This window comes from Aulonocara stuartgranti, assembly GCF_965226115.1.
Source record: "Aulonocara stuartgranti genome assembly, chromosome: 4".
Classification (NCBI taxonomy): domain Eukaryota; kingdom Metazoa; phylum Chordata; class Actinopteri; order Cichliformes; family Cichlidae; genus Aulonocara; species Aulonocara stuartgranti.
Window position 1 is genome coordinate 23,561,111 of NC_138942.1, and position 12,475 is coordinate 23,573,585.

General features: G+C 45.5%; 1 protein-coding gene across 2 annotated transcripts in view; it reads right to left on the reverse strand.

Moving 5' to 3' along the window:
- Positions 1 to 307: 307 nt before the first annotated feature.
- tnrc18 (trinucleotide repeat containing 18) overlaps positions 308 to 12,475 on the reverse strand; it is a 45,458-nt gene continuing 33,290 nt past the window's right edge. Inside the window, exons 19-30 of one of the 2 annotated variants that reach the window (XM_082529550.1) lie at positions 11,580 to 12,034; positions 11,039 to 11,173; positions 10,319 to 10,460; positions 10,109 to 10,226; positions 9,362 to 9,437; positions 9,118 to 9,226; positions 8,727 to 8,843; positions 8,172 to 8,324; positions 5,803 to 7,562; positions 5,463 to 5,699; positions 5,216 to 5,290; positions 308 to 4,411 (exon numbers count right to left, since the gene is read on the reverse strand). In XM_082529550.1, coding sequence (XP_082385676.1) covers positions 4,205 to 4,411; positions 5,216 to 5,290; positions 5,463 to 5,699; positions 5,803 to 7,562; positions 8,172 to 8,324; positions 8,727 to 8,843; positions 9,118 to 9,226; positions 9,362 to 9,437; positions 10,109 to 10,226; positions 10,319 to 10,460; positions 11,039 to 11,173; positions 11,580 to 12,034 — 3,584 coding nt within the window. In that variant the 3' untranslated portion in view covers positions 308 to 4,204. Of the gene's footprint in view, positions 4,412 to 5,215; positions 5,291 to 5,462; positions 5,700 to 5,802; positions 7,563 to 8,171; positions 8,325 to 8,726; positions 8,844 to 9,069; positions 9,227 to 9,361; positions 9,438 to 10,108; positions 10,227 to 10,318; positions 10,461 to 11,038; positions 11,174 to 11,579; positions 12,035 to 12,475 lie in introns of both variants that reach the window. The other variant, XM_082529549.1, reaches the window with a different exon arrangement.

The following is a 12,475-nucleotide window of genomic DNA, read 5'->3' on the forward strand; positions in this document are numbered from 1 at the left end:
GAGTAAATGCCGCTGTTAGTAAAACTTTCTTTAAAGTGGATGTTAGCAAAAAATACTCGATGTGAGAATGTAATCAAATCACTCGAGCCTAACCTGAACTGTGATGTCCCTTTTGGCCACCGTATTCAAGATGGCGGGACAACATGGCAGCTTCCACGAAGCAGTGCCTGTTGCTATGCTTTGTAAATGAACTAAGTTTCTAAAAATGAATCAATTTGTCGGAAAACATTAAACAGCTCCAGAACACGAGCGTCTGCACCTTTAGTCAAATGAAAAACACTGTTTTCAAATCAGAGAGTCAGAGACATACAGTTCCATCTGTTTATTGATTGCCTATAAAATATTGAGTTACTAAAACAATTTCAAAGAAACACTGATAAACGTGGTTGCTGTCTGTAAAAAAAGAGAAAAAAAGAACAGTTCCTTACACATACAGTATAGGGTGACAGAATATATCAGGTTTCAGATTTCTCTCTAAAATGTATTCTTTTTGCATTTTTTACAAGATTAGACATGTGTACAAAGTATATTCTGATAGCTTTTTCTCCCCCCGACAGTGAAGGATCATTTACAAAACTTAGATGATTTTTCTATTTATTTTCAAAATAATCTTTTCTGTAACAGGACGATAACGATACTGAAGGAACAGCAGACGAAGAACCAGCCTCCAGTCCACCTCTCTCTCTCTCTCTCTCTCTCTCATTCTCTCTTTTGCTCGCTCTCTCCCATTCCTCTCTCTCTCTAGCAGCTAGCTCCCAGTGCCAGTCAGCAGTATTGCTTGAGAGGCGTGGACGATTGTTCAGAGAGGGGAAGCCGGGGGGGGGGGGGGGGGGGGGACAGAAACGTGCAAAAAAAAAAAAAAAAAAAAAAAAAATGGTGTGGGGGTGTGGAGGGGGATGCAAAAAAGCAATCACAGCAAATAATCAAGTACAAAGCCGAAATAAGACAAACAATGATAAACAACATATACAAAGTCAGACCCTTAAAATGTATGACCTAAAAAATAAAAACAAAAAGAAAAATTGAAGGCGAAACGGGGAATAAGTGTGTGTCTGTGTTTGTGTTGGACCCTGTATGAAGGCCTAAGGCTGGGCTTTGGATGGAGATTGGGGGGGGGGGGGGGCAAATAGAGATTGGAAGGCAATAAAACACACCTTTAAGGGTTACAAGGGTGTGTAAGAGTGTGTGTGTGTGGTGACAGCAGGAGATAAGAGCTTGATGTCTTATCAGTCTCCTTACCTCTGTCCTTCACACACACACACACACACGCACACACAGACACACACACACAGAAAAAAGTGCTTGAGCAGCTCCAGGGGTAAACAAACATTCATAACGGGCACTTTAATACGGAGCTTGTTCACTCTGCAAACACCGGTGCGACCTGTGTATCCACGATGCTCCCACACATCCAAACGCCAACGAGCCGAGACACTTTCGGCCTGCCTGTCATTTAAAAACGTTTATCTGCGGAAATGCATCGAGTTTTAGTCTGAAATGAACCGACAGGAGCAGGTGGGGCTTTAGCAGATAAGATGTTAGCAATCTCAGAAAGTGGCACATGGACTCACTCTGTACCCGATTCATTTTTTTTTTTAAATACCAATAAACTAGCAGCACATTATCAAACTTTCTCTTTTACTCTGTGGCTATCACATCTGGATTATATATATATATAAATGCATATGGAATTGTTACTGTGCTGGCACTGCTGCCACATTAACAACAGGGACATGTGGGGTTGTCCTCCAGAGTGACTTAAAACATGATATATAGGGTACGATAAAAATTAGACAAATCTAGACATAAGAGCTCAACAAGAGTAGAAAATATTAAACCTATTGAATATCAACAAGACAATTTTTAAACTCTGCAGCAAAGCAGAGAGGGCAACATGTTTAAAACCTACATGTTTATACAGCATACAGCTACCATACACTGCATGTATACATACACTGATATACTGTATGCAGAAGATACGGTTATATCCAATACAAATTATACACAACAAAGTAAGTCTGTTAAGAGCTCCGGGTCGGTTGGATAGGTTGCAAAACCAAAACACGATCATAAAGAAGGCGTTTTCCCAGCAGACTGGGAGCATATCTGATTATTCCTCCTGAAGGTGCAGGACTTGGGGGGGAGGGGGGGGGGGTGTAAAAGATTTGGCGAATTATCATAATCATCATCATAAGGCCTGGGAGAGTAAGGCCTCTCAAAATGCTCACAATCCTGAGCACGACATTCAACAGTCTCCCACTAAAAAACGGTGAAACGAGGCACACAGAATTAACAACAAAAAAAAAACAACAACGTCAAAACAAGACGAATGTGTCGCTGCTTGTTTCTGACGGGGGAACGGTGGCGTGCAGAGAAGAGACGGTGACAGCGGCGGGAGTTTTTTTTTTTTTTTGGGGGGGGGGGGGGGGGGGTAGTAAATACTTTAAGAAAACATACAAGACTCTCCTCTGCAGCGGAGCTCATTCAAAGTGCACTCTTGTTAAAGATGATTGCTTGGAGGGCAAAATGTGATTAAAGAGGCTAAAACGATGAACATCCATAAAACAGCGGAAGCAAAAGTAAAAAATAAAATAAGATGCATCCAAGCGCAGGACATTTGGAGGTTGCAAACGCTGCAGACTGCGGAAGAGGAGTGTTAAAACTGAATTATGTTGATCTAATGAGTGCTGGCAGCTCCGTGGCGAATATCAGAGGCATGACCTTGATGCTTCTCAGACCGGCTGCAGCGCTCACAACCCTAAATAAAAAAACAAAACCAAAAAAAAACAAAGGAGGAGGAGGGAAAAAAATCCACCCATTGGGAATCCTGCACTGCTGATACATTAGCTTATATCGTGCAGTACATTCACAGATCTCCTTTTTCATCAAGTGTTGTGGTTTATTTTTTTCTTGGTTACCCGTTTTGTTTGTAAAGTAAAAAGAGAGGTGGCCTACATTTCCCAGGATGCTTTTATTTTAAAAAAAAAAAAATATCCAGACAGGCCTTTAAGGCACCACATCTCATGTCTGCGCCTCCTTTGGGGTCCACTTCTCCAAGCGTTGAAACAAAGCGGGCAAACAACAAAATGCAGCACACTTCCACAGCAGCTGCTTTTGTTTTCTAGTGTTTGCGTGTTTTCGGGGTGGATTTTTCGTCTCCCCCCCTCTTTAAAAACAAGGAGCTCAAAGATGAAAATGAGAAGTGCTTTTAATAGTACAAGATCCTTCCTCTCTCTTTAGCCTGAGTCTCTGAGGGAGCAGGAAGTTTTTAGAAGCACACGGGCAGTTTTGTCTGCCCAAGTTAGGATTGTCAAGGGGGATTGTGTGGAAGGAGGAGGGGCGTTTAAATTAAAGACAGATAGATTTTTAAGTGTTTTTTTTTTTTTAGGTGCTCTCTGGTAAGGAGGAGTCTACCTCTCTCTGTGCATCTCCTTCTCTCTTTGTCTGTCGCTCCTGCTGTTCTGTAGATACATTTATATAACTGTAACATGACTGTAACATCACCACAGCAACATAATCACAACATCACACCAGCGGGGTCCGTCTGTCCGTTTAGCCGGAGCGTGTGTGGGTGGGTGGGGGGCAGGTTTGGGGGTGGACAGACTGACACAGGCCTGCATCTCCTGCATCTTCATTCACAGTTCATTAAAGCTTCTTGACTGTTTACCTCTTTAGAAAAAAAGTACTCTGACATAAATCTATTAGATGAAAATAAAAACACTCATTATTGTCCTCTATATAACTGTGTCACATGGCGTCTGTATTTACATTGCTTTTGTGCACGTGTGAGCGTACGTGTGTCTCTTTAGACAGGGTGCATTTACTTGTAAAAGGAGACCGAAGTGTTCATGCGTGTTCGAAAAGCTTTCCCATGAACACAACAAGGAAAACAGAAGCGTGTTCATGACGTTCGTGTGTGCAAATGTTTCAAGAGACGCGTTTCTTCTAATACTGTCTACATAGTGTCTCCAGTTTCTGTAGTAGTAGCTGTTCATGACTGTCTTCTTAATTTTTTGCTTTTTTTTGTTTTACTTAAAGTGTTTCAGAGCAGTTCTGTTCATGGAGTCTGTGAAAAGATCCACCGCCAGTGAAAATCAGTGATTTGACAGGTTGGGTACTGACTCCTTCCCAGTGAGGTCCAAAGTAAGCCGGGTCACAATTTGGTTTTATCAACTCGTAGTGAGTTTCTCTTTTCTTTTTTTTTTTAGCAGATGACTGGAACTCCATCGGTGTTGAAGATCATCCCCGTGGTGGGTTCGTAGGTGCCGGCCAAGTAGTAGAGGTCCTCGCTGTCGGCGTAGCGGCGAGTGTGGGTCATCTGCTCGTACTCCTCCACGCTCACCACCAGGCACTTGTGGCTGACCGTCTGCACGTCGTTCTCGTCGCTGTGAGACGACTGGTAGAGGGCGCGCTGCGACAGACACAGGCTGTGTTTACTGCTTTTGTAACCCACATTCATCAGACAAGTCAACACTAACACATAAATGGTAAATAACAACAAAGGCTCATCACCCTGACTGAAGAAAACGAGCCACTACTTCTACAGCTAAGAGCCCAAGAATCAAATACTTGTCCGTTATTGAGTTCAGCAGTGGCTCATGCTAGACTTAAGGGTTAAGACTCTACAATAATAGAGAGAAAACCTTAACAATCAGACCGTTTGAGCAAGTATTTTGTGACAGCGGGAAGGAGAAACTCCCTTTTGACAGGAAGAAGCCTCCTAGAGGACCCAGCTCAGGGAGGGGGAGCCATCTGCCGTGACGGTGAGTTATTATATAACTTGTCTTTTCTTTCTAGTGCCATTTTATTTTGTCCTAAAAAAACGATTATTATTGATCTCTCAGTTACAGTGAGGTAGCAAAGAAAGTTAGTGTTAGCATGCTAGCTAAAATGGACTAGCTTTGGGATTACAGCTGGTGTTAAACATTGTGTTCTGGCTAATACAGATCGGCAGTGGCTCAAGACTAGCATGCAAAACATGTAGCAAGACCAAATAGTAGTGAATTTTTTTTTATAGAAAGTTATTTTATTACAAATAAGAAAGAACACTGTATGAAGTTTTCCTTTTCCAACCAACAGGATTATTTATGGCTGTATTCAGTTGTATTTTTCCTGGTTGTGAATCCATTTAAGTACACTTTGTCAGTTTGCCCATACTGGAATAAGCAGCAGTAGAATATGAAGTCTGAAGTTCAGAGATAAAACTTTTCCTCACCTCCATAAAGTCTTTCCTCTGGATGGAAGAGTGCAGAGCTGCTGGTAAAGACTGACCGCATATCTGATCCCAGTTCTGCAGAGGAAGCAATCTTACACTTAGGACACAAAGCTGGAAGCTCCTCAAACACTTACACATTTTTATAAACCTCTATATAAAAAAGAAAAGAAAAAAAGAAAAAAAGTGTAGTACATTAACGCTGTCTTTCTTTATAAACCTTTGATCAGTGTTGAGCACAAACTTCTACCTTCTTGTCTGTGAGTTTCTTGCCGGGGTTCGTCTCCTCTGGATGATAGAACCAGTTGACCCTGACCACCATGTTGCTGCCCCAGGACTCCCACATGCTCTGGATGCGACCGATGAAGGGCAGGTTGGGGCGGCCGGCGGACAGGAACACTGCACAGTCCCCGATGCGGATCATTTCTCTGCCACGCACAATGGCTTTGTAGAAGAGCTTCTTTGCCTTGCCCTTCATACCGCGTCTCTGGAGGGGCCACAAAGGACATGTTGGTCACAGAGTGAAAAGAGCGATATCTACATTTCATAAATTTTTTTCCTACATGATAGAAAAAGATTTTTCTCCTCACCTGAGTGGGTTTCCCAAACCACTTCCAGAGCTGTCGTGCAGGAAGGAAAGCTGAAATTTTGGGCCTGTTCTCCACACTTGGAAGCCTCTGACGTTTAGCCAGCTCCTTAGTCGTGGGAAGGTGGACCCCCTCTCTCCTCTTTGGCCTCCCCGCTTTCCCCTCTCCTCCACTGGGCTTTGGTTTTGGAGGACGACCCCTTTGTCCGGAGCCCTTTCCGGTGGCTGGCTTAGCCGGTTTAGAGGGAGCAGGAGCAGCAGCTGTTGGAGAGGTTGAAGGGGAGGGAGACTGCGGTGGTGGAGACAGTTCTTCCTCCTCCATTTTCACCTCAACCTCTTTCTTCACCTCCTCTTCCTCCTCTTCTTCTTCTTTTGCTTCTTCTTTAGGTTTATCTTGTTCTGGAGGCTTCTGGACTGAGGCTGGTGGAGGTGTAGGAGTCCTCTCTTCATCTGAGCTGCAGGAGGAGTCGTCAGTCGACGAAGATGATGATGAAGATGACGATGAGGAAGAAGATGAGGAAGAACCAGAGCAGGATGAAGACGATGAAGAGCAGCTTGAGGTGCATTTCTTCTTCTTCTTCTTGATTTTCCCTTTCTCTCCTTCTTCCTCCGAGTCTGAGCTGCTGCTGCTCTGAGATTCCTCTTTCATCTTTCTTCCCTCCCTCTTCTCCACCTCCTTTTTCTCCTCCTTTTTACCTTTCTCCTCTCTTGTGTCCACCTCCTGTCCTCTACCTCCACGACTGTCTGCCTTCTCCTTAGCCATCATTGGAGCTTTGTAGGTTGAGTCCTTGTCTGGCACACCAGTCTCACTACCCGGAGCTCTCACTTTAGGCTTTAGTAGCTTTTGATTGGCTGTGGCTGTGCTAATGGGGGTGTGGTCTCGCCTAACTTCACGACCTTCCAGCAACATCAGAGCCTTCGTCTTCTTAGTTTTAGGGGAGGTGACTCCTTCGTGGTCGAGCTTCACGAGGGGCTCTGCGGAGAGAGACTTCCGCCTCACATCACCCTGCCCAGAGCTGGTCTTGGGCCTGGAGATGGAGCTTGGCCTGGACGACAGCTGGTCGGACGGCATCTTGATTTTAGGTCTGGGAGCCGAGGATGACGATATTGAAGATGATGATGAAGGTCTGGGAGTCAGAGAAGAGCTGGTTTTGCCTGCTGACAGCCTAGAAATGGGGCTGGGCATGAGTCCCGAGCTTAGGCTGGGTCTAGAGCTGCTGTGATGGTCTGAGGAGGGTTTGGTTTTAGGCGAGGAACTAGAAGTAGGTCTGGGTGTGGATGACGCAGCAGGCTTGGATGCAGTAGACGAAGCAGTTATACTGGGCCTAGACATTGGCCTGTTTGCAGTAGGACTGACATTGCTGTTATTCTCCCTCTCTCTGCGCTGGCTGTTGTACGAGCTGAGGTTTGGCTCGCTGTACAGATCCACAGTCAGGACCTTACCGTAGGTGGAGGGGTAGAGCGAGGGAGGGAGAGAACGAGCTGCTTTAGAAGCTGGAGGCTGCGCCGGACTGCTCTTCCTGGGCACTGGACTGGAAAGCGTAGGGCTGCTTGTTGGGGATGTAGCGGAGCTCTTTCGGCCTGGTTTTGTTTGGGTTCCCAGTGTTGGCCGGGATGCAGGGCGGGGTTTCTCCTGAGCTGGTTTCTGGACAGAGGAGGGTCGCTCCTGGGCGGGCTTGGCTGGAGCCTGGGGTCTTTCAACTGGCTGGGTGGAGGAAGGTGGAGGATCAGCTTTCTCCCGACCGTCTGAGTTCATGGAGCTCTCTGTGGGGAAAAGAGGAAAAACAATACAAATGTAATTTTATTTCCTGCTTTACTCCGCATTTGCTGACATTTCCATTGTGTGGCTTCGTGACTTTTGTGGTCTGCAGCTCGTCATGCTGAGCAGAGTAGACAGATCAGCAAGCAAACGTTTCTAAAATGAAAATATTACATCTAAGAACTGCTTACCCAGTCAAAACGTGGCAGCGTCAGCAAATCGGACAAGCGGTGTGCTTTTTATTACAGTTAAAGCTACGGGCTGCGAGCTTCACAGAACAGCACAGCAGCAGTTTCAGTAAATTCATTAAACTGACATCAGAGATGACACACATGGTCAAACTAGAGATGTCTGACACTTCTGAACCTCAAGCTATTTTTGCTGGTTCTGTTGTTTTAAAAACGTGACTCATCGAAAGTGGCCTCTCTCATAAATGCAGAAAGAAACCACACAGAAGTGTTTCTGTTATTATCTCTGATAAACAAAAAGTCTCAAGCATGTAAAAATGTACGCAGAGACATTCAGCTTTGGGAATAAAAATTTTCTATCAGAGTAAAGCAGAAAGTTGAGGAGTTCGAGACAATGTGATGGTATTAGTACTTTGTTTGGCTCACCTGGTTTGGGTTTGGGTTTGCGACCAGGTTTTCCCTTGATCTTGGGTGTGGTCTCCTCTGGCTTTGCTCCCGCCTCTTTACCCTCTTTGCTGCATTTGCGGACCCTCCTCCTGGAACAGCTGGCCACGAGCAGAGCCGGGGATGGTTCGGCACCTTTACAGAAGAAGACAAGGGTTTAAAGTTTGTGCTTTTCACACTTTTAATAATGAATGCAGGAGATTTCAGGGGGCTGGGGGCTCATGTTGGTTGTCTGCAATGTGCAAACTGGGCTAAGATGTTTAGGATACTGTTATGTATGAGCATACACTCTACTGTCTTCATCCCCTCAGGAAGTGTTGGAAGCACCTTGCTTATTACAAGTTCCCAAAGAGAAACACGGGGATTAGGACTCAGTGATCATTAAATATGTTCAGTTTTTTTAGGGAGCAATGTGCTTCATGGTCCCCGTTTTTCTCACTGCTCCCCTTTACTCCCCCTTCTCATTCTCCAAGACTAATCTGAGTGTCTCTGGTGCTAAACCTTTCACACTGTGTTGTGTGCATATTTCGTGCTCACAGTGGATCTTGTAGTCTGGCGGCAGCAGTCTGATGTGTGAGAGAGGGATGCGGCCCGTGTCGCCATCGTCAAACTCCACCGTGATGAGATCGTCATTCTCATCGATGTCTGAACTTCCTGTTTGGAAGAAACGAAAATGCGCAGGTCAGCAGGAACGATTGTATCTGGTTAGATTAGATTAAAAAGGGCTGATGTAGCATGTTTCGATCTGAAGTCAAGAACAGAATCCAGACCAGTTACGTTTCCTTTACAATCTCCAAGACAGTAACATCCCTACAATGAAAGTGCAGCTCTGCTAAGATCGTTTGCATTTGTTTGTGCTGCTGGCAACAATGTAACTTGCTTATGAATCCTATCATTGAAGTGGTGGCTGTTTGTGCTCTTGTCGCACCGTTGACAACAGTGCCGGGGTAAAGACAGCGGTACTGCTGGCTCCAGTAGGCAGCGATGCGGGTGCCCTCAGGGAGATAGCGCACGGATGGAGGCTTCACATCAATGATCTGTACACACAGAAGTAGGAACTCTTATATGGCAAGCTAAAGCATCAAACTATTTCATACTTCCCTTTGCATATGAACACAATACTTTTATTTTTGCTACTCTTTACACCTCACATATTTCACATAGATACTCACAGCCTCCTGGAGTAGTTGTTCCAAGCAGTAGATGTGCGGTCGGTTTCCTCGCTCCCCCTCCACCACCACACTGTATCTGTGGGAAAAGGGGAGTTGGTCAAAAGCTTGGGGTCATCGAGCAAGGGTCATTGCTTTAAACAACACTGTCAGACAGTCTCCTGAGCCACAGCAGCGTTCTTGGTAGTGTGAGTGGTCTCTTTGTCAGAACCAGAGCTTAGGCCATATCTTGATAGAGCTTGAAGTGTAGTAGATAGAGGAACCCACTCTCTTTACTATTGTTTTCACTTTGTGTGAGTGTCATTGTGGCAAAATGTGGTTTTGGTGGTACTTATTTGTAGCAAGAACAACCACAGGGTCAAAAATATCTGTCTAACATAACCATACAGGATCCAAATTAACACAGATGTGAAATTTCATGTCGACAGTGGGAGTGGGTCAAAAACTCATCAGTGAAATGTCATGTTTAATGTTTTCCTTTTTCCATGTTTGTGTGAATGCATGTGTGTGGTTAAAGCAGGGGCTGTCAAACATAAGGCCTGAGGGCAAAAATTGGCCTGGTAAAGATCCCAATTCGGGCCACTGGACGACTTTGGAAAACGTGATGGACAGCATGAACTTTTAGGCTTTTCTTGTGTTTACAACTTTTACTGAGAAAGCTCGCTTCAAACTTTTATGCTAAGCTAAGAAGGTGTTCAAATGTGTCACATGTTTTTCCCTCTACTTACAAGTCTGCTAATGCGTACTCACATGTCAGGGGAGTGTACAGTGTTCACATGTCCTGCATACAGTAGCTGGTCGTCCATCGGGATCAATACTCTGAGTCCGTCCACCAGAGAGTCCTTATCTAGCACACACTGCACTGGAGCTGAACACAACACCACCCCAAACAGTAATAAATATACATGCTATCATTTTAGCATGTGTGACAATCTGAGGTTCGAGTCTGCGGGCACTGACCGGGAGTCGAGGCACTCTCTGACACGCTGCTGCTTCGTGCTGGGAGGAGTTCGTCCTCGCTGAAGCTGCTGTCTTGGTTGTGTTCGAAGTCTTCGTCTGCCGCCATGCTCTCCATCAGCCGGCTCACCGCACCCCTGGAAGGCTGCAACACAAACAAGCAGATTTGATTAGATTCCCAAAAAACCGTGATGATGTTATTTTCCTTACAATCAAATTATTGTGGAACAAGAGTGATTCCCCCTGCGACACAGTGGCTTTTCTACTTAATGTTGACTTGTGGCACTCCACCAAATCACCAGGCTGACACACCACAAATGAACTTTTCACACACAAACAGTAGCATATTACAACACTTATGCTGTCGAATAAACGATCTCCACCAGCACAAAGAGCCCTGCACACACTTCTGCTTCCTTTTCCAAGGCAAACTCAAGTTTTGTCTGGCGGCAGATGGTGAGAAATACAACACTTTGGCAGAAATCACACAATTAGGTTTACTCTTTCCCCTCAGTAACAAAACAAAAGTGTTAAATCCAACACAAGCTATTAGTTTGTTTCTGAAGACCTTTTGATACTGTACACACACACACACACACACACACACGCCAAGCCTCAAAGTACCTTTTGCACTATTAGGTCCAATAACTTTAAAGATCTGGCTTTGTCCTTGTCAGCATAATTAAGTTTGCATCTTTGCAGCAAATTTATCATCATACTGACCTCTCTGGCTTTGGTCTTGGGTTTTGGTTGACTCTTACGTGCCAGGCTGAGGCTCAGCGGTGCAGGGCTGTCTGTGACTGGACTGCACAGAGTGGACGGGCTCACAGGCAGAGGAGAGTCCTTCAGCTTCTTTTTCTGTTTTTACAACACAGTTAAAAACATGCATATGAATAAATTATGTCACCGAGGCTCTGTTGGGCAGAATCACATTGTGTACACACACACACACACACACACACACGGGGGGGAGGGGTGCATCCAAGCCGCCTGCAGTCGTCCTTTCTTGTCAGCAACACGCCACAGACAGCAGGGGAGTGCTGCAATGACTGAAGTAAAGGAAACCCTGCTGGCGCTCTGACATACACTCCTAAACACACACACTAGCAAACATTGCAATAGAAAAAAGGATGCGAGGGAGCAGGAGTCTGAACAAGGGGGCGAAAAGATAGTAGAAAAGATGTGGAGTGAGAAGAGAGGGGGAAAAGGTGTGATTTTGTTGTTCAGTCTGAGCCGGTAACAGCTCAGTGACTTCTTGACATACTTTCACCACGTCTTTCCCGTCTCTGCTGGGCTGAGTGGGCTTCGGTCTGGAGACGGCCTTCGGTGTGAGCGGTGGGGCTGAGCTGGTGGAGGAGGACGAGGAGCTCTGACTGGTGGAAGGGGTGGAGGCTGAAACCGTGGCATCGTGGAGAAAAATCCTCTCGCTGCGTCGGCGGTTCCAGCCCTCATCCTCGCTGAAACCTCCGAACCCAGAGCTGCTGGCGAGGTCTAAACTAAATCTCCGGGGTGAGCGAGGCGTAGGGCGTAATTTGGGCAGAGGTTTGCGTTTGACTTGCAGCGCCTCGTCTCGCTTGGTGGGGCTACTCTGGTCAACGCGGCGGGTCGCTGGTGGCAAAAGGGGGAGCTCGGGGGCGGAGCGTTTTCCGTGCAGCAGAGAAGGGAACTTCCTTAACCGCACGTCCGAGCCAGAGTCTGACCACTCGCACTCTGTTGAACCTGTAGGAGGTGAGGAGAGGGTCATATGATGGTAAAAACTCTTCCTATGTATCTCTCGCACATGCATAAAACTAGACTCCTCCCATAAACATCCAGTCATTAACGAACTGAAGTGGTAGATTGCCTGAAATCAATAACTCTGTGAATAGGAGTATTGATCAGTTTGAAACTAATACATAATTCAAGGGTGAATCGTTACACACACCCTTGCTGTGACAATTAGAAATGAATTAAAATTTAACCTTCAATCAATAAGAAAATCCTGAACGAATGCTCAGGTGGTGAATCTGCTCAACCACAAAAAAACCACAATAGAGTTAAAGGCCATCGGGGGAATGTGTGAAATCAGTTTAAGCAGAGTGAACCGGGTCTGTCTGCATTAAAACAAAAGGAGAGAGAAGGCACATCAGTTCACAGCTCATTTGTGTGTAAGATCTTTTA